The sequence below is a fragment of the Giraffa tippelskirchi genome, chromosome 9 (assembly GCF_054371585.1).
Source record: "Giraffa tippelskirchi isolate mGirTip1 chromosome 9, T2T-mGirTip1v1.2.pri, whole genome shotgun sequence".
Lineage (NCBI taxonomy): Eukaryota > Metazoa > Chordata > Mammalia > Artiodactyla > Giraffidae > Giraffa > Giraffa tippelskirchi.
Window position 1 is genome coordinate 4360799 of NC_137283.1, and position 25183 is coordinate 4385981.

The 25183-nt window shown below is 40.3% G+C and overlaps 1 protein-coding gene across 15 annotated transcripts in view; it reads left to right on the top strand.

Moving 5' to 3' along the window:
- RBMS3 (RNA binding motif single stranded interacting protein 3) overlaps positions 1–25183 on the top strand; it is a 1621798-nt gene that overhangs the window by 1431882 nt on the left and 164733 nt on the right. For all 15 annotated transcript variants that reach the window (XM_081526995.1, XM_081526994.1, XM_081526997.1 and 12 more), the window contains one exon: positions 19848–19954. In XM_081526995.1, coding sequence (XP_081383121.1) covers positions 19848–19954 — 107 coding nt within the window. The remainder of the gene's footprint in view (positions 1–19847; positions 19955–25183) is intronic.

Below are 25183 nucleotides of genomic sequence, written 5' to 3' on the forward strand. Positions count from 1 at the left end.
CGGAGCAGATTGCCATACCCTCCTTCAGGGTATCCTCCCGACTCAGGGATGGAACCCAGGGATCTATTACATCTCCTGAATTGGCAGGCAGCTTCTTTACTACTAGCACCACCTGGGAAGCACCCCCCCCCACCCCACCCCCCGACACACACATACTCACACACACATTTACATATAACTAAACAGGAAGTAATTTATACTGCATTTCCATTTTGTAACTACTGTAATGATGATGCTGTTAGAGTGAATCCCACCTATTTAATTTAAAAATCCTTGATTCCATTTAATTTCAGGAAGTTGCAGCTCACTGGAGGGATAGTAGCACTGGAGGGACAATCAGTAAAAATAGCATTTAAGCTGGAGAACAAAAGAGCGCCTGAGTATTTACAAACTTTATTCTCCACTGTTTCCTAAAGAATATTTTATATATCTGTTTTTTTGTTTTTATTTTGTTTCATTTCTCTGATTAATGTGTAGGCAGGGCTATAGATTTGCAACTGGCAACATTCATTGTTTTGGAAAAGTACTAGCAAGAGATAAGATTAGATCCTAGATGATAGGAGGGAAGGGGCAAAGACTGACCTCTGTGAAGAGGGAGAATGTCTTGGAGCAGATGGGATATTCAGAGAAAGTGAAAAGACTGAGATGGAATCTTCTTGCTATTTTTTTTTTTTTTTTTTTAATGATAGTAGAGTGAACTTGAATTGCTTTCTGATGTTTCTCAACTGGTTTTCTTTGTACTTGATTCTCTTCTGAGTCTAGACGGTGAGGGGCCAGTTTTATTCATGTTACATAATCTAACACAAGTGAAGTGTTTGCTCTGCTTCTCTTCTTCTGCTTCCACATTCTCTTCCACGGAAACGCTGGCTTCTTTGAGATTATATCATTCCTACCTTTCTGGACGCCTTTGGACTTCCTTGAAGGGAATTTCTATCCTGCTGCCCATCCTCCCTAAGCACTGGGAATCAGACGGAAGAAGGACAACTTTCATTGATTCAAGAATGAAGGAAGGCAGCTATGCTCATCACCATACCACCACAACCATTAAGGGTGGCGGGATGAATTGGGAGATTGCGATGACATATATGTACTGTTGACACTCTGTATAAATAAATAACTAAAGAGAACCTACTGTATAGCACAGGGAACTCTACTCAGTGCTCTTTGGTGACCTAAAAGGGGAGGAAACTCAAAAAAGAGTGGGTATACATATATATATAGCTGATTAACTTTGCTGTACAGCAGAAACCAACACAACATTGTAAAGCAACTAAACCTAAATTTAAATTTTTTCAAAGCATAAGGGACTTTCCGTAGCCTCTTCTCCACACTCTTGTTTAAATATGAAGGACTTACTCCATAGCGGGGTTGCTATCTTTACAAACAAATAAAACCCTACTCTTCAGATCTGACAGTGGCAGTACTGCCACATAACTAGGGACAGCTAGACCTGGAAAGGGGATTCTCAGCTCCTGAGATGCATCCTGCCCTCCATGTTCCTTTGCTGTCACCCTGCTGGCCTCTTGAGATAGCAAATACACCTAACATGGCAACCCCGGTGGCTCCCTGGTCTCCCCTCTCATCACCCTCTTCTCGCCCCCTTGGGTTCCTCATGTCATTGTCCATTCTTCCAAAGAGCCAAGCACGCGCTCAGCTGAGGACATTTGCACTTCTGCCTTTTCTCCTGAAATGTGTTCCTCTTACATAGCTCCAAAACATTCTCCTTCTTTCATTTATGTCTTTGTCTAGATCTTCCCAGATTCCTGTATCTAAGATACCTCTCCCTTTTCCGTCACCCTTTGCCCCTTACATTGCCTTGGATATTCCTTTTTTAGTGTGTATCACAAATGAAGTAGTGCTTATACATGGGCTTGCTCAGTGGCTCTCTCTCTCGACTATGATAAAATGTCTCTGATAGCAGGACCTTTGCTCACTGGCTTAGTTCTATAGAAGCTAGCATAATGCCTGGCACATAGTAAGTGCTCAGTGAATAATTGCTGAATGAGTGAAACTTCTCCCCTTACTATTGAAAATGACTGTGATCCTTCAGATTGTGATAATAGTGATGAGAAATGTGGAAGAAAGGGTAATATGATACAGGAAGCAATACAGAGTGAATCGTAGACTATCAAAGACTTGAGAGTAAATCTTGGACATTTATTAGCTGTGGTTAGTTATTTGATTTGCTTAAACGTGCTACCTTTAGCTCAAAATTATTTTATCTCAAAAACAGATTTATTTTGAGGACTAAATGTGATATTGCACTAAAGCATATAGCACAATGTTAAACACAAGAAGCTTCATTTCAAAACTGATAACCATATAATTCACCTTACAAACACTCATCTGTTCTTTAGATCCTGCAGCTTTAATCAAATCTTAAATTACAATTTACTTTCTTTTCATTTTATTCTGTCAACAGGAGAATGTTCTGATATATTTATTCTCATTATATTTTGTAAAATTAAGAGGTTCACTCTTCTGACCACCTAAAACCAGTGTTCTCAGAACCAGCTTCTCATATGAGGAAACAGGGGTTTGATTTTATTTTATTTAAAATTTTTATTTATTTATTTGTTGGCTGCACCATGTGGCATGTGGGATCTTAGTTCCCTGACCAGGGATTGAACCCCCACCTCCTCCAGTGGAAGTGTGGAGTCTTAACCACTGGACAGCCAGGGAAGTCCCAGGATTTTAGATATGACCCCCTTCAGATGACCTCCTCTCTACTTTTTGGAGGGCCTTAGGGCATTAGCCAAATAAGATCAGAAATTGAGATGCCCAATACCAAGGCATGAACAGTTCACCAAACCTACTAAGAGGCATGTTTAATTCCATTCCCACTGAGGCAGGAAAACAGATATTAGCTTGATATTAGCTAACTTTTTTTAAAGAGCATCCAAAATGGAAAATGAAAATAGTATCAGTACTTTTTCCTTCATATATTGTGACAAATTGGACACGGTCTCGCATGGGCTGTATCTACAAGAGTGAAACAAAGCAGAGTGTTTTATATAATTCAGCATTTTGAGGTCTTTTCCCAAAGTCAGCCCTGGTAGAACATATCATAATCTAAATAAAAAGAAAGCTCTCCTTTTTATCACTTTAAGTCTTAGAGTCTGAAATAGAATCTTTGAACTCTCAATACTTCTGGAATTCATCACGGTGATGCCTGCAGCTTGGGGTCTATTTTCAGTTAATGATACTATTTCTGTGGTAGGAACAAGAGAGGCCAGGGAAATGGCTCTAAAGTCAGGCGTTTTATGTGTGCACCAAAGATTTTAATAACACCTCACATTTGTTTTGTATGTTTCATGGTTCATAAAAGCTATTTCTCTGCCTATATTACATATTTGTCACACACTAACTCCCATTCATTCATTCAGCTAATATTTAATCTGTGCTGCTGTATGCCAGGTTTAGGGTTAAGTATGAAGGACTGTTGTTGAAGCTGAAACTCCAATACTTTGGCCACATCATGCGAAGAGCTGACTCATTGGAAAAGACCCTGATGCTGGAAAGGATTGGGGGCAGGAGGAGAAGGGGATGACAGAGGATGAGATGGCTGGATGGCATCACCGACTCGATGGACATGGGTTTGGTGGACTCCAGGAGTTGGTGATGGACAGGGAGGCCTGGTGTGCTGTGATTCATGGGGTCGCAGAGAGTAGGACACGACTGAGTGACTGAACTGAACTGAATGTAAAGTCATGTGATCCCACGAGTCAGGTCAGCCGCAACTTAAAGTAAGTTCCAGGAAGTGTAAACAGTTAGTCCAATATTTAATAACAAATAAATGGTTAAATAGAGATGTGAAAGTAAAATTCATGATCAGCAAAGTAGTCATATACATCATACCTCCAACTATCCTCAGTTTGTGCAAATTATGTCAAATGTATGGCTTTTTCCTTTCAGGAAAGCTTGTATATGTTCCTTGTTGGTGACCACTGCTACATGTTTTTATTTAATCACCATGTCCTGAAAATACACAGTGTGTTCAATACTTACTGATTATTATTATTTTTGAGTTAAAAAAGAGCATATTACCAATCTGGAGTTGCTAACAGTAGACAGAGTTGCAGTGATCATTAGGAAACTGGGAAAAGGCTTCAATCCTACTATAGATGCAAAAAAGGCTTCTTTGCAGACTTATTGAACACCGAATATAGTTGCTGTTCAATTGCTAAGTTGTGTCCAACTCTTTGTAACCCCATGGACTGTAGCATGCCAGGCTTTCCTATCCTTCACTGTCTCCCAGGGTTTGCTCAGACTTATGTCCATTGAGTCAGTGATGCCATCCAATCATCTCATCATTGCCTTCTCCTTCTGCTGGCAATCTTTCCCAGCATCAGGGTCTTTTCTAATGAGTTAGCTCTTCTCATCAAGTGGCCAAGGTATTGGAGCTTCAGCATCAGTCCTTCCAATGAATATTCAGGGTTTATTTGCATTAGGATTGACTGGTTTGATCTCCTTGCTGTCCAAGGGACTCTCAAGAGTCCAACACCACAGTTCAAAAGCATCAATTCTTTGGCGCTAAGCTTTCTTTATGGTCCAGCTCCCACATCCACACATGACTGCTGGAAAAACCATAGCTTTGACTATAAGGACCTTTGTTGGCAAAGTAATGTCTCTGCTTTTTAATATGCTGTCTAGGTTTGTCATAGCTTTTCTTTTAAGGAGGAAGCGTCTTTTAATTTCATGGCTGCAATGACCATCTACAGTGATTTTCGATCCCAAGAAAATAAAGTCTGTCACTGTTTCCACTTTTTCTGCATCTATTTGCAATGAAATGATGGGACTGGATGCTATGATCTTAGTTTTTTGCATGTTAAGTTTTAAGCCAGTTTTTTTCACTATCCTCTTTCACCTTCATCAAGAGGCTCTTTAGTTCCTCTTCACTGTCTGCCATTAGGGTGGTGTCATCTACTTATCAGATGTTATTGATATTTCTCCTGACAATCTTGATTCCAGCTTGAGCTTCATCCAGTCCAGCATTTTGCATGATGTACTCTGCATGTAATTTAAATAAGCAGGGTGACAGTATACAGCCTTGACGTACTCCCTTCCCAATTTTGAACTAGCCCATTGTTCCATGTCCAGTTCCAACTGTTGCTTCTTGACCAGCATACAGGTTTCTCAGGAGGCAGATAAGGTGGTCTGGTATTCCCATCTCTTGAAGAATTTTCCAGTTTGTTTTGATCCACACAGTCAAAGGCTTTAGTGTAGTCAATGAAGCGGAAGTAGATGCTTTTCTGGAATTCCCTTGCTTTTTCTATGATCCAACTGATGTACATAATTTGATCTCTAGTTCCTCTGCCTTTTCTAAATCCAGCTTGAACATCTGGAAGTTCTTGGTTCAAGTACTATTGAAACCTAGCTTGAAGAATTTTGAGCATTACCTTGCTAGAATGTGAAATAAGTGCAATTGTGTGGTAGTTTGAATATACTTTGGCAGTGTCCTTCTTTGGGTTTGGAATGAAAACTGGCCTTTTCCAGTCCTGTGGCCATTGCTGAGTTTTCCAAATTTGTTGGCATTTTGAGTGCAGCACTTTAACAACATCATTTTTTTAGGATTTGAAATAGCTCAGCTGGAATTCAATCACTTCCCTTAGCTTTGTTTGTAGTAATACTTCCCAAGGCCCACTTGTCTTCACACTCCAGAATGTCTGGCTCTAGGTGAGTGACCACACCATTGTGGTTATTTGTTTCATTAAGATTTTTTTTTTTTTTTTGTATAGTTCTTCTGTGTATTCTTGCCACCTGTTCTTGATATTTGCTGCTTCTGCTAGGTCCATGCCATTTCTGTCCTTTATTGTGCCCATCTTTGCATGAAATGTTCCCTTGGTGTCTCCAATTTTTTAAAGAAATCTTTAGTCTTTCCCATTCTATCACTTTCCTCTGTTTCTTTGCACTGTTCACTTAGGAAGGCTTTCTTCTCTCTCCTTGCTCTTCTCTAGGACTCTGCATTCAGTAGGGTATATCTTTCCTTTTTCTTTTGCCTTTCACTTCTCTTCTTTTCTCAGCTATTTGTAAAACCTCCTCAGACAACCATCTTGCCTTCTTGCATTTCTTTTCCTTTGGAATGGTTTTGGTCACCACCTCCTGTACAGTGTTACAAACCTCCATGCATATAAGTAAGAAATTAACAGACTCTTTTCAGGCGAAATATTTTAGAACCTGAATTGAAGTACAGTCTTAGCTTATTCACCTGAGTGGATGCAGGATCCTCTGTGCTTTGTTGTCGTCAAGTCATGGACAGTTTTCTAGGCGTCCTCTACCCTAATAACAAAAAACAGGCATGCGTACTAAAATTGCATGTGCATGTGTGTGTCTGTGTGTGATCAACTGTGTGCTTGTGTGTATGTGCTCAATCGTGTCCCAACTGTTTGTGACCCCATAAACTATAGCCCACCAGGGTCCTCTGTCCATGGAATTTTCAACTTATGCTCCAGAAACTACGTTATGCTTGGAGGGAAAAAAAAAAGATATATAATACAGGGAGCCTACCCTCAAGAGGCTTTTGATTTAGTAGAGAAAAACATGTAAACTTGAACAAACAGGTGTTTGCACATGCCAAGTTAGAGGTCTATGTTGCAGAGCACACAGGAAGGGATTGGAATTGACTTGTGATATTTTTAATTACTTGTTTAATATCTGCTTTTCTATCAGAAAGGAAACAAAGTAAGGGCTAGAACTGTGTCCATTTTATTCCCTTTTAACATTTTTCATGGATAGCACGATACCTGGTAGACAGCACTTATGAAAAGTGAAAGTAAAGTCACTCAGTCTTGTTCAACTATTTGCAACCCTTTGAACTGTAGCCCACCAGACTGCTCCATCCATGGGATTTTCCAGGCAAGAATACTGGAGTGGGTTGCCAAGATCCAATAATGATTTGGGACTGTCTTCTCCAGGGACTCTTCCCCACCTGGGGATCAAACTCAGGTCTCCCACATTTATATTTCAAATTAATTTTGAAAGAATTTCATGCAGTTGAGTGAATAAATGAAATGAATATATTAAAACATTAATGTAAGGTCTCTCTATGGGAAGTTGGGGTAGGGGGCATGGGAAGAGAGGTCAGGAAAGATTCTATGAAAATAGCTAAGTGAGGATAATGGGAAGCCAGTCAGGACTGAAGGGTCATTATGAGCAAATCTAGGAAGGTGTGAAAGGTCTCTGCCCTTTTTGAGGAGTCCTAAACATGGGAATATTGATGTGTATATTTGGGTCATGAATTTGGATGGCATTTTGTACTAGGAAGTTTGGACTTGATCCTATAAGTGAACATGTGGAACATTAACATGATAAAATTTGCTTCTTAGGAAGATCTATAGGCAATTGAACTCCGTGTAAAATACCTTTCATGTCCAGTCCCAAAGGAAGAATTGATACCTAAGAAATACGAATTTGGAATAGTTCCCCAACATCCCCCTAGTGTAGTCCAGACCTAAACTGTTGTATCACTTGGCTTCTATGGCAAGAGCAAGTGGGTATTCTATTTTAGGGCCATCTGTATACACTGTGTTTACACTCAACTCTTCCATAAGGGGGACCGACTCCATAGATAGATTTGTCCATAGATGTTTACAGCACATATGGTCTTTAACACGTCTTTCAAGAACTCAGTTTCTTGTGTCTCAGTTAAATTTATTGAGTAGGAATCGGTAAGTGATTCAAGCAACATGAAAGTGCTCTTCAGATTGTCACAGTTTTGGTTCCTTGAATCTTAAATTAGAAAAAGCTCCATTCCAAGGCACTCCCCCTGTCAGTCCCTCTCCCACTGAAGGGAAGTTCTCCTCAGCAGACACATTAGCCCTGTTAACTAATTCATACACAGTTACATACAGCTTTCGCTCTGAAGCTAGGGGACGGTAGGTCCCCTGCGTATGAACCGTCATGTTGCAGACCTTCAAAGATGGGAACGTGGGTTCTGTCTACTCAGATGTGAGTGAAACTGCAGCCCGCCCTCCGTCTCCTGTTGCTGACGACCCTTCAGCTCTACCATCTCCCACCTCCTCTCCCTCCTCCAGTCAGTAACCCTTCTGCCTGTTCACTTCATGCCAGCCCCTGTGCCAGCCATTGTGCTAGACTACTATACTTTTCAAAGTATTACACTGTGAGACTAAACATGTTTTCTTTACTTTTTGTGTTTGTTTTTTTATGTGTTATTTGTGTGAAAAGTTTTATAAACCTATACAACACTATTAATATATTGTCAATTGTGTTAGTTGGGTACCTAGGCAAAGTTTGTTGAACTTACGAACAAATGAGACTTATGAATGTGCTCTCAGAATAGAACTCATTCATATGTGGGGGACTTCCTATGTATTTATTTCACTAACTCAGTTCACTGCAGTTTGGGAATTTGCTCAATCTCCAGCCCAGGTAATATATGCTTAGAAATAATATGCCAGAAATTGACATATGTTTTCTTGACCTGAATTTTGAAGTGCATATGTGTTTACTTCCTTCGTGGACTATCATAAGTGGATACTGGGAAAATTCCTGATGTTTTTCATCGTAAGATTCCTCACTCCATGTACCTTCCATTAGTTTTTTTCCTAGGGCAGGTAACATGAGCTCCACGTGAAATTAGAGTTACACCTGGGACTTGAAATTCTCTCTCTCTCTCTTTTTTTTTTTTTTTTTTGAGAATGAATTCTCATTCCCTCATTTGTGCTTTTTCATGTAGGCTGGCTAGTTATATTTAAATATGGAAATTATGGGACTCTATGCTCACTTAAAAGGAAAAGATTGTGTTCTCACACTTAAATCCATTAGAACTTCATTAATGTAAGGAACGGAGAAGGCAATGGCACCCCACTCCAGTACTCTTGCCTGGGAAACCCTATGGACGGAGGAGCCTGGTAGGCTGCAGCCTATGGGGTCGCAAAGAGTTGGACATGACTGAGCAACTTCACTTTCACAATCTAAAGAAGTTATTTTATCTATCTGTCTGTATGTACTTAATAATTTGATCAGCAGACAATGAAATGTGTTCTACACTCAGACAATTTGTTAGGCCACTGGGGTCGATGCCAGGCAAAGGTGAATCTGACCCAGCTCCTGACTCCAATCAAATCAAATTCTCCTAATAGTGGGGAAGAACATAGACGTGCATTATGGAAATTTAATGAGATTTAGCTGGTCCCCTATTGATAGACATTTATAAATTATGGTATGTGATAATTATGCTACAATACCAAGCAGCATTTCAAAAGGATGATATGTGCTGATATAGAAAGTTCTTCATATATAATTAAACAAGTGATAAAACACCCATTCTGAGCAAGAGTATCCCCTTTGGAATTAAAAAGAGCTAGACAGATGGAAGATGGATTAGCATATAAATATTTATGCATTTTTCTGGAAATAATAGGAGGAGGGAGTTGAGAAGAGGTCTTTTTATTTTTAACCTTTGTGTAATTTGTTTACTAAATAAAATGTCCTTTGGTTTATCTGTTTATTGACTTTTAATATCAAAGGGATATCTGCACTATAAGGTTATAGCTGTTTATTTTTCTCCTTTGTGCCTCTTTCAAATAAAAAGTGCCATGTTCCACAGAGTGTGGAGGAATTTATGAAGATTGCATGTAGTATGCAGAGAGGTCTACTGGAGGCAAGTACAGCACTGTGGAAGCATGAGGAGTTAGAGGGGAGGAAGACAAGACCAGATGTGATCCATCTTGGTTGGTCAGTAAGACTCTTCATCTTAGAAACATGCTCCTTGCTGTCTTGCCTCGTCTAACTCTTGTAGTTTATCCTGTCTGTTGTTGGATAGGGAAGTCAGCCAGTTGTAGGTAAGTCAGTTGGTGCTTTTTGGAAGTGCCAGTGTTTTCTGCGTTCTTATTGTGGTCACTCAGCACAGATAAGGTTTCAGTCATATTCCACACAGAAGGAACCTAGCCTTCAGCATGGACTTTGTGTCTCATCTATTTGAAACTTTCTCTGTGATGTTATTCCCCTTACGGGGTGTGGTTTCTAAGAATAAGCTTTTTCTATATGGAAAGAATTATAGGAGAAGTATTACAAAAAAATTTTTTTAAGTACATTTTTGTTCTTTTTTTTAACTTTAAAAAATTTTTAATTGAAACACAGTTGATTTATAATTGTTAATTTTTGCTGTACAATGAAGTGGTTCAGTTATATGTGTATATTTTTTCATATTCTTTTCCTTATGGTTTATCGCAAGATGCTGGATATATTTCTCTGTGCTCTGCAGTAGGACCATGTTTTTTATCTGTCCTAATATAATTGTTTATGTCTGTTACTTCAGACCTCCCACTACATACCTTCTCCAGTACCCTCCCCCTGGGCAACCACAAGTCTGTTTTATTTATTTTTTATTTTTTTGCATTTTTATTTTATTTTTGTTTTTTAATTGCTGATAATTCCCGCCCCCCAAAATTCTCATTCTTTTTCCATATTCTTTCCCATTATGGTTTATCACAGTACATTAAATATAGTTCCCTCTGTTCTACAGTAGGACCTTGTTTATCCATCCTAATATAATAGTTTATATCTTGAATCAGAGAGATGAACTTGAGATATTTACTCAGCCGTAATATGATTTATCGAAAACAGCGTCTTTCCTTTTTTTTCCTAGACAAACAACTGTTCCACTTTTGTTGTTACTCTGGAGCATTTGCTTTTTCTGTAAGACTGTTTTCCATAGTAGAGAATTATATTTGTAACTAAAGGTGAAAGTGTTACTCACTCAGTCGTGTCTAACTCTTTGCAACCCCATGGACTGTAGCCCACCAGGCTCCTCTGTCTATGGGATTATCTTGGCAAGAATACTGGAGTGGGTTGCCATTTCCTTCTCCAAGGAATCTTGCTGACTCAGGGATCAAACCCTGATCTCTTGCACTGCAGGCAGATTCTTCACCATCTGAGCCACCAGGAATATAAGCACTAATCCGTTACTGATAAATAAAAGTGAGAAAGTACATGCAAATTACTCTTTCTCTAAGTATTATTAACTTTTATTAGTTTCCACAGTTTTACATTTATTTGCTCACTTTGGCCTAAGTGACAGGAGTACAGATGCATCTGACATTTATAAATATTATCCATATAATTGGTTTATTCTGTTAAGTTCAGTTCAGTCGCTCAACTTTTTGCGACCCCATGGACTGCAACACTCCAGGCCTCCCTGTCCATCACCAGCTCCCGGAGCATGCTCAAACTCATGTCCATCGAGTCAGTGATGCCATCTAACCATCTCATCCTCTGTCGTCCCCTTCTCCTCCTGCCTTCAGTCTTCCTCAGGATCAGGGTCTTTTCCAATGAGTCAGTTCTTTGCATCGGGTGGCCAGAGTATTGTTCTGTTAAAGTAAACTGTGATTACAGTGGCAGCATCAATCATCTTAGCAGATATCACTGGGTGCTTGATCTTCTAACCTGTGCACAGAGAACCACAGTAATCCTGTCTTAGTGAATGTCTGGTCTTTTTGCCGCTCCAGGCTCCCGGCCCCCAGCCCCGCCCCCGGCCCGGCCTAGCCCCTCTCGGTTGCCGCCCCTGGCTCCCGGCCCCCGGCCCCTGGCCCAGCCTAGCTCCTCTCGGCCACGCTTCTGCACCGAGCCGTCGCAGCCGCCTCGCTTCTGCGGTATGGACCTAACAGAAGCAGAAGATATTAAGAAGAGGTGGCAAGAATACACAGAAGAACTGTACAAAAAAGATCTTCACGACCCAGATAATCACGATGGTGTGATCACTCACCTAGAGCCAGACATCCTGGAATGTGAAGTCAAGTGGGCCTTAGAAAGCATCACTACGAACAAAGCTAGTGGAAGTGATGGAATTCCAGTTGAGCTATTTCAAAACCTCAAAGGTGATGCTGTGAAAGTGCTGCACTCGATATGCCAGCAAATTTGGAAAACTCAGCAGTGGCCACAGGACTGGAAAAGGTCAGTTTTCATTCCAATCCCAAAGAAAGGCAATGCCAAAGAATGCTCAAACTACCGCACAATTGCACTCATCTCACATGCTAGTAAAGTAATGCTCAAAATTCTCCAAGCCAGGCTTCAGCAATACGTGAACCGTGAACTTCCAGATGTTGAAGCTGATTTTAGAAAAGGCAGAGGAACCAGAGATCAAATTGCCAATATCCACTGGATCATGGAAAAAGCAAGAGAGTTCCAGAAAAACATCTATTTCTGCTTTATTGACTATGCCAAAGCCTTTGACTGTGTGGATCACAATAAACTGTGGAAAATTCTGAAAGAGATGGGAATACCAGACCATCTGACCTGCCTCTTGAGAAACGTGTATGCAGGTCAGGAAGCAACAGTTAGAACTGGACATGGAACAACAGACTGGCTCCAAATAGGAAAAGGAGTATGTCAAGGCTGTATATTGTCACCCTGCTTATTTAACTTATATGCAGAGTACATCATGAGAAATGCTGGGCTGGAAGAAACACAAGCTGGAATCAAGATTGCCGGGAGAAATATCAATAACCTCAGATATGCGGATGACACCACCCTTATGGCAGAAAGTGAAGAAGAACTAAAGAGCCCCTTGATGAAGGTGAAGGAGGAGAGTGAAAAAGTTGGCTTAAAGCTCAACGTTCAGAAAACTAAGATCATGGCATCTGGTCCCATCACTCCATGGGAAATAGATGGGGAAACAGTGGAAACAGTGTCAGACTTTACTTTTTTGGGCTCCAGAATCACTGCTGATGGTGATTGCAGCCATGAAATTAAAAGACGCTTACTCCTTGGATGGAAGGTTATGGCCAACCTAGATAGCATGTTTAAAAGCAGAGACATTACTTTGCCAACAAAAGTCCGTCTAGTCAAGGCTATGGTTTTTCCAGTGGTCATGTATGGATGTGAGAGTTGGACGGTGAAGAAAGCTGAGCGCCACAGAATTGATGCTTTTGAACTGTGGTGTTGGAGAAGACTCTTGAGAGTCCCTTGGACTGCAAGGAGATCCAATCAATCCATCCTAAAGGAGATCAATCCTGGGTGTTCATTGGAAGGTCTGATGTTGAAGCTGAAGCTCCAATACTTTGGCCACCTCATGCGAAGGGTTGACTCATTGGAAAAGACCCTAATGCTGGGTAGGATTGGGGGCGGGAGGAGAACGGGACGACAGAGGATGAGATGGTTGGATGGCATCGCCGACTCGATGAACATGGGTTTGGGTAGACTCCGGGAGTTGGTGATGGACAGAGAGGCCTGGCGTGCTGCAATTCATGGGGTCGCAGAGAGTCGGACACGACTGAGCGACTGAACTGAACTGAGTCTTTTTGCTCCATCCGCAAGTTTTGGGTCAATCACAAGAACTGCCTAAAACTCATTTCCATTTACCCCGATGGTAAGGAAGGTAGAAAATAAGTAGCTGGAGACAGTGTTTGATCAGAAATTCAGAATACATAGTTCTGGATGTGATATTTTCATCACCTACCACAAATTAGCTGGCAATTCATCAAACTTGTATTTTCCTGATTGGCAAAATAAAAAGTTGAAATTAAATGCATTTCAAGATCAGATGACTGATAGCAGCTATCGCACTTCCAGGATGGAAGTTTATTTCAGCTGTCCAAATAACTATACCACACTTACTATATTAATAGTATATATAAAACATAATTAAATGGTAAACAAGCTGCTAGAAGTTGTAAGGAAATGTAACCAAATAGCTCACTTTGTCATCTGCAAAAGTCTTTCTAACTCCAAAGTATAATAATTCTGTGTTGTAACCTTCGGGTAATTTTTGCCACATCAGTTTTACTCTATATTTGGGACTTAGATAGCTATACGCTGTGCTCAGTCACTCAGTTGTGTCCAATTCTTTGCAATCCCACGGACTGTAGCCCGGCAGGCTCCTCTGTCCACAGAATTCTCCAGGCAAGAATACTGGAGTGAGTGCCATTTCCTCCTCCAGGGGATCTTCCTGACCCAGGGATCGAACCCACATCTCTTGCAGCTCCTACATTGGCAAGCGAGTATTTTTACCACTGTGCCACACACATACATATAGTATATTAGGTTTATCATTATAAAGCCTGTGTGGAAGAAGTAGCAAATTATTTGTAGACAAACCATAGGAATTTGCCCTGCAAAATTTCCTAGATATGTCATTAAGTATATAAATAAATAAGGACATGTGTTCTAACATAGAGTTAGAACCGCACTTATACCCATAATTTGTTTGTTTTTGGCTGTGCTACATCTTCATTGCTACGCTCGGGCTTCTCTGGTTGTGGTGAGAGGGCTCTAAAGTATGGGCTCAGGAGTTGCAGTTCACGGACTTAGTTGCCCCGTAGCATGTGGGATCTTCCCAGACCAGGGATTGAATCTTGTGACCTGCATTGTCGGGTGGATTCTTGACCACTGGACTACCAGGGAAGTCCTTTATATCCATAATTTATACATCATTATTTATCCAATATCACTACAGGCTACTTCTGTCTGCATATGAAGGAATTAGGGACACCGGTCAGGTAAAAGAGAGCAGGAAGATTAAAGATGAGAGAATTGAATTAAGGGCTGAAAGTTCAAATATTGGGTTGGCCAAAATGTTCTTTTGATTTTTTCTGTAAGATGGGAAAATGTGAACAAAGCTTTTGGCCAACCGAATGCATTGTTGTGTCAACTTAAAGAAAACCACACAACATAAGTGTTATTAAAGTTTTATTCAGGGACCTTGCTGAGGACTGTAACCTGGGAGACAGCTCAATAGCTCTGAGAAAACTTCTCCAGAAAGGTAGTGGAGAAACCATCTTCTGTATCGATTTTTGGCTGGAAATATGTGCAATCAAGCATACATCTCAGTAAGAGATTACTGCACAAAGTCACAAAGAACAGACTCTGAATGTATATGTTGCCCTGCACATCACAGGGATAGTTTGCTTCAAATAAAAACTAATTCATATCTATACCTGAAAAAAAAAGATGGTTTCTAGATTAAAATTTTATCATATTTAATCTTGGTTCTTTTAAAAAATATTTATTTATTTATTTGGCTGTGTCATGTCTTTAGTGATATGCAGAATCTTTAGTTGCAGCACGTGGGGTCTAGTTCCCTGACCAGCGATGGAACCCAGGCCTCTTGCATTGGGAGCACAAAGTTTCGGCCACTGGACCACCAGGGAAGGCCCTTTATATTAGTTCTTGAAATCCTTTTTTTTTTTTTAATTTCCTCCCTGTACTCTCACTCAAAGTTTTTTATGCTCACCTTTCAATAAGCTGCTTCTGTTGTCATTAACATACTCTCTCAATTCAGCTCTTCCCACTCCTTTTTTTTCCTGAAGACTTACAATCTATCTGAGGTGAGAAACTTTTAAATTTAACATTTAAAACACCAGAATTGCAATTTAGGTAATAAAGAGATATTTTTTTAAAAGCCTGACCACAAATCCAATACAAATACTAGAAGAGTTTATATAAACTGCATGCTAAAAATTAAAAATGCTCGTCTTCCTTGAGGGACAGCAGGAATTCTGCTATTATTAGTCATACATATTAGCTAAAGCATATGTCCATATTTACTTATAGGATACAATGTTAGAAACATTTTTAGTGAATCAAAACTGAAACTGTAGTAAGTTTTAAATAAAAATCAATGTATAGTGTTTTGCATTAATTTTACTAAGCAAAATACTTATTGTTGGTTTGTTTGCTTAAAATACAATAGCAAATCCTGTAAACCATTAGATTATTTTATCAGTTTATTCATCCAGTGTTTTATGTTTAATACAAAGTTTGAAACACAAGAAATACTCCACTAAGCAAGCAAATTGTAATTACTCCTTCATAATTACCATGCAACTTTATTGCCATGCATTGTTATAATTATATTTAAAATACCCCCCATTTATATGAGAGACCATAATGTCTTCTGGCACATTGCAATCTGTGACTTATAACTGCATCTCACTTCCACAAAGGCCTTTTCTCCATTCAGCCTCTATCTTAACTACTGTTAAAAGAGACTAAACAAAATTAATTGGCATCGTAATACTGCAATAAGGAAATTGGAGATAATATATTTCTCAGCTACTGAAATCATTTCATTATTCAGAGGATTCATGCTTGACCTCTGAGATCTATTCCTCCTTTCTTAAGGAGTTAGTCATCGTCACATCAGTGCTTCTCAAACTTCAGTGTATACAGAAGTCACCTTGAGATCTGGTGCAAATACAGATTTTAATCCAGTGTTTCTGGGAAAGGGCCCTTGACTCTGCACTTCTGACAGGCTCCGATGTGCTAATACCATTACTGCTGGTCCTGGGCCAACACTTTGAATAGCAGCACCGCCAAGCATCTTGTAAATCTACGTGCAAGATGCTGTTAACAACTTTCTCTCTCACACTCGCACAAATACACACACAAACTTCACTCAGACCTCCAGTCACTTCCCACCTGCAAGCCTGGAAATGGTTACTGTTAAAAGACTTCACACAAACAGAAGCTGTTAGCAAGCTCAGGTTTGGCTGTTTGTGGCCATAAAGCCAGTCCTTGAGAGGCAAGAATTGGCGTGAAAGGTGAGGTTAGTTTATTCAGCAAGTCGGCACCTGGGGAGAAGGCAGACTCATGCCCAAGAACCAGCTCGGCAGATTCTGCTCAACCATGAGAAGTTTTTGTTTGTTTTTTTAAATATTTATTCATTTATCTATTTGGCTGAACCAGATCTTAGTTGCGGCATGCAGGGTCTTCCATTGCAGCATGCAAACTCTTGGTTGCAGCACGTGGGATCTAGATCCTGACCAGGGATTGAACCTGGGCCCCCTCCATTAGGTGTTTGGAATCTTAGCCATTGGACCACCAGGGAAGTCCCATGAAAAATTTTAAAGAAATTAAAAATTAATCTCTTAATCATTTGGGGAAGGGGTCAAAGCCTTTGTTATCTTCTGCTGTGCACAGGCGGTTTTCTGATTGGTTGGTGATGAGAGAATAGGGTGGTATCCAGAAATTTTGTGCCCAGTCTGAAGTTACCATCCTCCACCTGCATAGGGGCCTTAGTTCCTACAGAAGAACTGGAGATATGTTATCTGTATTTGCTGAAGGTGGAACTAGGACCCTGCCCCAGGCCGGGTGTTCTGTTGATTCTTGGCTGTTCCTCCCTTGTCTTCGAATCCCCTCCCTTCTCTGATTAGCAACTGTTTGGATCTGTCCTTTGGATCTCAGGGAAGGTCAAGGAGATGGAATGAAACCTATGTCCTACAAACAGGAAATAGGGGACAGGAAAAGGATTTGTACCCAGCAGGGCCCCACAGGGTCCCACTCAGTTTCAAAATGTCATTCAGCCTGTGAAAAAATTTGCCAAGTAAGCCCTAGGTAATTACACTGTGAAATGACATGGCTTCCAGAAGAATATGACATTTGAACTGCATTTTGAAGGTTGCTTCATAATTTACCAGACAAGTAGAGGGGCCAAGGTTGGGGGAGCCAGGGAAGGAAATTTCAGGCAGGAGAAAAAAGCATTTATAGGTGAGGGATCTGTAAAACCCTGGGGGAGGGGAGGAGACTGATGACAGATAACATTAAGGACGTAGATTTTTATCTTCTAATTGAGGAGTTTGGATTTTTATATTATAGGTGTTTAGAAATCACATGAGGACTAGAAGATTATATAAATCTGATTAATATAATTTACTAATATTTTCTCTTCCACTTGCAATAAAATGGTCCCTTGGGAAACTAACAGAATGACATGCCTGCAATTCAAAGATAATATCATGGATATTCCATCTTATTTTAATGACACTTTTGAACATTTGTTTCTGGGGCTTTATTTCTTTAATTCATTTAGTAAATCATTGTGGCCCTATCTTCTTTTCCATGAAAATCTGCTTCAAATTACTGAAATGACAGCAGATGTTTCAGCTTAGCAATGCCAATAAATACAAATAGGTCATTGTCAGCATCCACAGCCTAACACTCTGTGAAGATCCTCGAATATCAGAGTGGCTAAGACTTGAAGACTCTAAGATACTGTGAAATATCATTTGCAAAGATATCTCTGTTAGGGCTTCCGTTGTAGCTCAGTCGGTAAAGAATCTGCCTGCAATGCAGGAGACCTGGGTTTGATTCCTGGGTTGGGAAGATTCCCTGGAGAAGGAAATGGCAACCCACTCCAGTATTCTTGCCTGGTGAATCCCATGGACAGAGGAGCCTGGCAGGCTACAGTCCATGGGGTCGCAAGAGTCAGACACGACTTAGCAACTAAACCACAACCTCTGTTGAAAGCTAAGAAAGTCTCTGTGACTTTTTAAACTTCCCTTAGTGTTAAAATATTTTTTTGAAAGTTCTCTTTTCAATAATGGTAAACTTAAAGATAGGTTGAAAATCCAGAATCTTCTAGTCTGTCTATCTTTGGTCCTTGTCTAGCTAGATTATTGTTATGTGTATGTTAATCACTCAGTGGTATCTGACTCTTTGTGACCCCATGGACTATATAGCCCAGCAGGCTCCTCTGTCTATGGGATTCTCCAGGCAAGAACACTGGAGTGGGTTGCCATTTGCTTCTCTAGGGGACCTTCCCCAGCCAGGAATCAAACATGGGTCTCCTGCACTGCAGGCGAATTCTTTACCACTGTGCCACATACACTTCCAGGTTATTGTTATCTGGTAGTATATGTTTCAAGGATGCATCTGCAAAAATTTTTATGCTAGTGAGTAAAAGAAATCTTAAGGTTAATTGCGTATTCAGGTTTTTCTTTTCCTGCAGTGCTGCTCCCCAACGCCTTACCTTCCAAAGTTTCACCAATAAAAGGGACTTTTAAATGTATATATACATACACACACACACACATATATATGAGCTTCCCTGGTAGATCAGTGGTAAAGAATCCACCTGCCAATGCAGGAGATGCAGGTTCAATCCCAGGTCGGGACGATCCCCTGGAGAAGTATTCTTATGAGAAGTATTCTCATCCACTCCAGTATTCTTATCTGGGAAATCCCATGGTCAGAGGATCCTGGCAGGCTCCAGTCCATGGGAGTCCATGGGGTTGCAAAAGAGGCAGACACGACTTAGTGACTAAGCAACAACACACACATGTATAGTAGGAGAGGAAAATAATTTTCCCTCTACCCCTTCGAGATCTTGACTGAGACAACCCCTGTAAAAGGCAACTTAACAAGAGAAAAACAAATAGACGTTTAATAATACGTATGCTTCCTATATACATGGCAGATACTCAAAAACTGAGTATATCAGTCAGCAGTGCTGCATGGTAAAAGGCAAGGGTACGGAGAAAAGCGAAGAATTAGTACCACATGTGGGAGATCACAAATTGGGCAGCATCCCAGCCAGCAGAGAGACAGGAGCTCTCAGGGGCTGTACAAAATGAAAAATGGAAGGCATTCTAGTGAAAAGTGGATTGGTTCTGGCCAAGTCACTTTCTTTAAAGGGAAGGCAGGAGTCTACCAGGCAGGTGACCTCTGAGTGTTGACCAAGGCATTTCTGATTGACTGTTTTCAGATTCCACTTCTCAGAGAGGCTGAAACTGTACTTAAGTCTGTTCAGTGACAATGGGCTTAGCATAAGTGACTCCATTCAGGGCTTGTTGTCTTGCTTTTAACACCATCATAATCAGAAGGGTGGTTCTTGTCATCTTACTCTACCTCTAAGGCAAGTGCACATTCTGCTTAAACTGATGATTTTTTCAACAATATTTGTTATATTCTTTGATGGTCTGCCAGTGCTTTTTTGAAGCCCAGTTAGTTAGAACAGCCGCCAACAGAGTTGAAACTAAAAGGGGGCCAAATATCTCTCCAGAAGCAAAAAGACTTCAAAAGATACGCATTACAAAGCACTACTGTGACTCACATAATCACTTATTTTAAAGGGGATTTGCTAATGTAAAATTGGTTTCTTATCTTCCCAGCCCCTAGTGAGCCTTTACTGTGCAAATTCGCTGATGGAGGACAAAAGAAGAGACAGAATCAAAGTAAATACACCCAGAATGGAAGGCCTTGGCCCAGGGAAGGAGAGGTGAGTCCTGACTGACCTTTGCTCAGAAATGTGGCCACAGACATCCCTCAGAAGGCTGGCAAGACAGACATACGGGGCCATGAGGAAACCAGGTCCCATAGAAAACCAGATGGCTTCAAAGGGGGTAAATGAGCAGACCTGTATTGATTTTATCAGAATATGATTACCTGAGAAGGAGAATAAGACTTCCAAACTGACCCTAGTTCTGCACTGTCGTTAAATCCTCTTTCAGCAAATGTGAAACCAATAGATATCAGTACTTCCTGAAAGACTTAGCCACAAAGAATTGCTCCATAATTGCATCATAGTTATAAAATAAGGGTATGATTACTTAAGAAAATACTTTCAGTGATACCAACAGTGAGAGTTACATGTTTGTGTTTGAAAGAAAGCAAAGCTAGATTTATTTCATTCTACCATTGAGATGTTCTTGTTTTATTTATACGTGTCCTTAGAGCACGCCCAAATGCTCATACACGTGTTGATCTGTTTTTTATATGTACACATCAACATAAAATGTGACATTTTCTGTTGGTCAAGGAGAAAGAAAAGCTGGTACACACAGGGTTCTACTTTTCATGAGGAGAAAAGCACTTAACAGTTAATTATCCATCTAGTCTCTTAACACAAAACAGGAGAAAAGCAAGCTTATGGCTCCAATGCCACTTGGGGATGATTCCCTTTGGTTATTTTTGTTATAAGAAGACAAGGAAAATGTGTCTGGGCTTCTAAGAGGTCTTTTTATTCTTTGTGAAATAGAATGGAGTTGTTTGAATGCCTTGAATAAATGCCGTTTTATACCAAGCCCATCATTTCAACAGAAGAGCTTTATTTAGTATTTCTATTCAAAGCATCTACTTCATCCATTTAAGCGGCATCCTACTTGGTGCAGCATTTTGCACTTTCAATACTGAGATTACAGTTGTAAGGAAAGAAGAGGCCGAATTTTTTTACTCAGCAAAACCTTTAGCCACTTTTCAGTTTCTAAGACTGTAGTCTGTTTTGAATATTTCCATGTACATCTCAAAACCCGTCATAAAGTAGATAGCTATTTTCAAATACTATGTAATCTGTAATTCATTACCTTAAAAAGAGAATTGCCATGGAGCACTTGAAGCTAAAAAAAAAAAGGGAGGGATTCAGTGTTTTAATTTTAGAAAGACAGTCTATGCCATGTCAAAACAGAAGAGGCAGGGTATGACCGTGTGCTTTGAGTGGGCAGTGTGTGATCAGCGGGTAGCCCCGCTGCTCCCAGAAGACAGCTGATCCACGATAGCCTTCATTTTCACATTGGTCCCATGTCAGTCATCCATGGTCTAGAAGGACTCATTTGATCTTTCAAAATTTACTTGAGTCAAATGCTTGCTGATTAGAGATTTCTGGATCACACACCATAACCCCAAAGCCTCAATTTTTAACTAGATAACTTAACACTGATGACTGGAATTACAGTTCCTGTATTATTGCATTCACTGAATAGATGCCAGTTGTGGCAGGACCCCTCACTGGAGTCTACATTTCTTAGAACCAAACCAATAAACGTAAAAGAAATATAAACTTAGAGAGCCCTTCTGCTACTTTGTACAGAATCCAGGGCTCTGGGTTTAGACATGACGAAGACCACAGGTGCTGTTATTGCCAGGGAATCATTGTAGGGTCAAGTTTAGGATCCAGAGCACTTGTAATTTAAATGGCAGTTTTAAATGTATATTCCTAATATTCATTCTGTAAAGTTGTTTTTTAAGAGCTACAGATTTTCTCGTTGAATGTGAGAATCAAGGGACCATCATAAATATATCTGTGATGAATAGAAGCATATTCCAAGTATGTAGAGACATTCAGAGGCAAGAAATCAGAAAAAAAAAATGGCATGAACTAAAAGTACACTTATCAGATATCTTGGTTTTGAGATGAGTGTTTTAATTTTTACACCATGACTATGATCTTAGAAGTAGATACACCAAAAATATTGGATTACTTTGCCCATTATTATGTTAATATCTATTTTTTCTTGTATTTCCCCTTTGCACTGTACTGGCTAGAGTAAAAGATGTGTGTATGTAGGTATGAGGTGTAAGGTATGACATCATACGAGTTAATCCCATGTAAGCAATATTTAATCATTTCTTAGAAAGCCATCCATTCTAATTATGGTATTTCATTGTTTCTAAGACACACATTTTTGTTGTTGTTTTTCCGTATTTTGAAACTGCTGACCGCTCTTACTGCACCTTATTATTGTGTTACACACAGTTTGCATTTGCTCCTATTAGTCAGCTGGGGGCGCTACCTGCATTCTCTGCTTTTGGTCTTTGACCACATAGATTATGTCAACTGAACCTCTAACCAAAGCAAGGATGTGGGTCAGAGTCTTGGGGGAGATTTTTTGGTTTGCTTTCTTCCCTCATCCAGACTGAGACATGCATCTTCCCTGAAGCCCGTTTCTGGTGGGCAGTTTTGTTTCTCCTTTGTCTTGAAGCCTTTGTAGTCTCCAGCTTTATAAGGTGTTTGTTTCTGCTTGTTTGTGTTGTTATGTAAAATAACGGTTGCCTTAGAATCCACCTGCAAAGAGAGAGAACCAGGGAGACCTGGGTTCAATCCCTGGGTTGGGAAAAACCCCTGGAGAAGGGAATGGACACCCACTCCAGGATTCTTGCCTGGAGAATTCCGTGGACAGAGAAGCAGGGTCAGACACAACTGAACACTAACATTAACACTAGATAAAATGAAAAAATTATAATGTAGGTGCTGATGCTTCAGATGCCGAAATCATATTGCAGATTGAGGCTACTGTTTACTTGTCCTGTCTCTAAAGTCAGGTAAAAAATGACAGTGTGAGAAGGATTTCTGAGCCAATGCTTCAAACACAAAACCAGTGGATTGCAAGCAACTTCAAAATACCTTAAACATGACAATTGATAGGCTAATTAAACTTTTCATTTATGATGTAAAGCTGTTTTATTCTGGGTGGCATTTTGATAACAGTTCTTTTAGCATAGTTTGATGAAATGCTAATACTGAACCCATCATACACATGAATCAATGTAAATTAGCCAGGTTTTGAAATATAGGTACATGCTGGTGGAGCTATTTTTGCGTAAGTGAAAAACACTGAAATATTTGAAAGTTATTAACTAACCTCTCAAGTAACACCCGAAGCTGGAGCAGAAGGGTTGGGAGTGGGACTGTGAGACTTCTCTTTCCAAGGGCTCAAACAGTCTTACCATTTTCTAGGAACGATTTCATTTCATTTATCTGTGGCTGCACTGGGTCTCTGTGGCTGCACACGGGCTTTCTCTGCAGTGCTTGGCCTTCTGGTGCTGGCTGCTCTTGCTGCAGAGCAAGGCTGCAGAGGGTGGGCTCAGTAGTCGTGGCATGCAGTCTTAGTTGGCCGGCAGTGTGTGGGATCCTCCTGGACCAAGGATTGAACCCCTGTCCCCTCCCTTGGCAGGCAGACTCTTAACTACTGGACCAAAAGGATCACCATAACAAATAAGTGATCAGTGAACTTGGCTACGATTACTGTAATTGTTTTGGGGCACCATGAACTGTGCCCACATAAGATAGTGAACTTAATCCATACATGTGTGTGTTCAGGATGCTCCACTGACCAGCCATTCCCCTGTCTCTCTCCTCTCCTCGGGCCTCCCTGTTACCTTAGACACAGCAACACTGAAATTAGGCCAATGAATGGCCTGTATGTGTTCAAGCGTCCCATGTCCTTCACTTTAAATCAAAAGCTAGAAAAAAAAAAATTAAGCTTAATGAGGAAGGCATATTTAAAGCCCAGATAGGTGGAAAGTTAGACCTCTTGTGCCAAACAGTTAGCCAAGTAGTGACCACAAAGGAAGAATTCTTGAAGCAAATTACAGTGCTACTTCAGTGAGTGGGTGAATGACAGAAAGCAAACAGTCTTATCGCTCACAGGCAGAAAGGATAGAAGATCAAGCCAGACACAACATTCCCTTAGGCCAATACCTTGTCCAGAGCCAGGCCCTAATTCTCCTCAATTCTAGGAAGACGGAAAAAGGTGAGGAAGCTGCAGAAGAAAAGTCTGAAGTAAGCAGAGGTTGGTTCATGATGATAGTTAAAAAAAAAAAAAAAAGCTGTCTCTCGCTAAGATAATTCATGAATGTTGCTACATTAAACAACAGATTTTCAGTGTAGACGCAACAGTCTGCTATTGGAAGAGGCTGCCATCTAGGACTTTACATAGCTGGAGAAGAGAAGTCAGTTCCTGGCTTCGAAGGACAAGCTGACTCTCTTGTTAGGGGCTAATGTAGCTGGTAACATGGAGTTGAAGCCGAAGTATCCAAGACTGGATACTACAGACATGATGGAAACATACAGACAGATTCCCTACCCTCTGGGAACCTAAAATGGCAAAGTAGGAGATTCAAAGTAGAATCGAATATCATTTAGTGTTTCAGAAATAAAATCACTCACTGTAACTGGCTTCATACTTATAAACAGGTTAAGAAAACCAAAGCCAAATAACAACAAAAACAAACAAACAAAAAAACAAAAAAAAACGTAGTCACTAGAATGTCAACTCACATTTGTCCTGTTACTAACCATTAACTGTTCCTTTGATTGGCTGACTATTTTTCTGGATAAGTAGCTGAGCAATTGATCTGTATGCATTTAAACCCCCCATTTCTCCCCAAAGTTGAAAAGCTCTACTTTGTCACCTGTCTACTGGATGCATCCATGTCCTTGGGTGATGGGTGGCTCAGAGAGAATAAAACTAGGAGAAGTAACTTAAGCATCGGAGTGTTATTTAACAGATTTTCAGTCCTTCTGTAATGTACCCATTTAAAATAACATTTCTTCCTAAATTTTAAGGAATCATGTGTGTCAACGTCTGAGATATGCTCAAAATTGTTTGCTTTTGATCATAATTTACCAGGCATTCTACTTGAGTGGCCAAAGGGCCAAGCTCTGGCCCTCTCCAGCTGAGAGACAGTTTCCGCTCCCTCCTCAGCAGAAGGAGAATGGTTGACAGCACACTCTTGGTGAACGGGAGGGTTAAAGGAGGTGTTGAAGGTACAGTAGTGGGCACAGTGTCTGGCAACGTGTACTTACTCAAGTATTAGCTACTATTACAACTACCATAATATCATCACACACACAACTCAGGGCTGTTAACCTGAAAGCCAGCCTCACTATGCATTTCACATGACTTGACTATGTCCATCCTCGATCTCCAGCTTTATGCTACATCTCTTT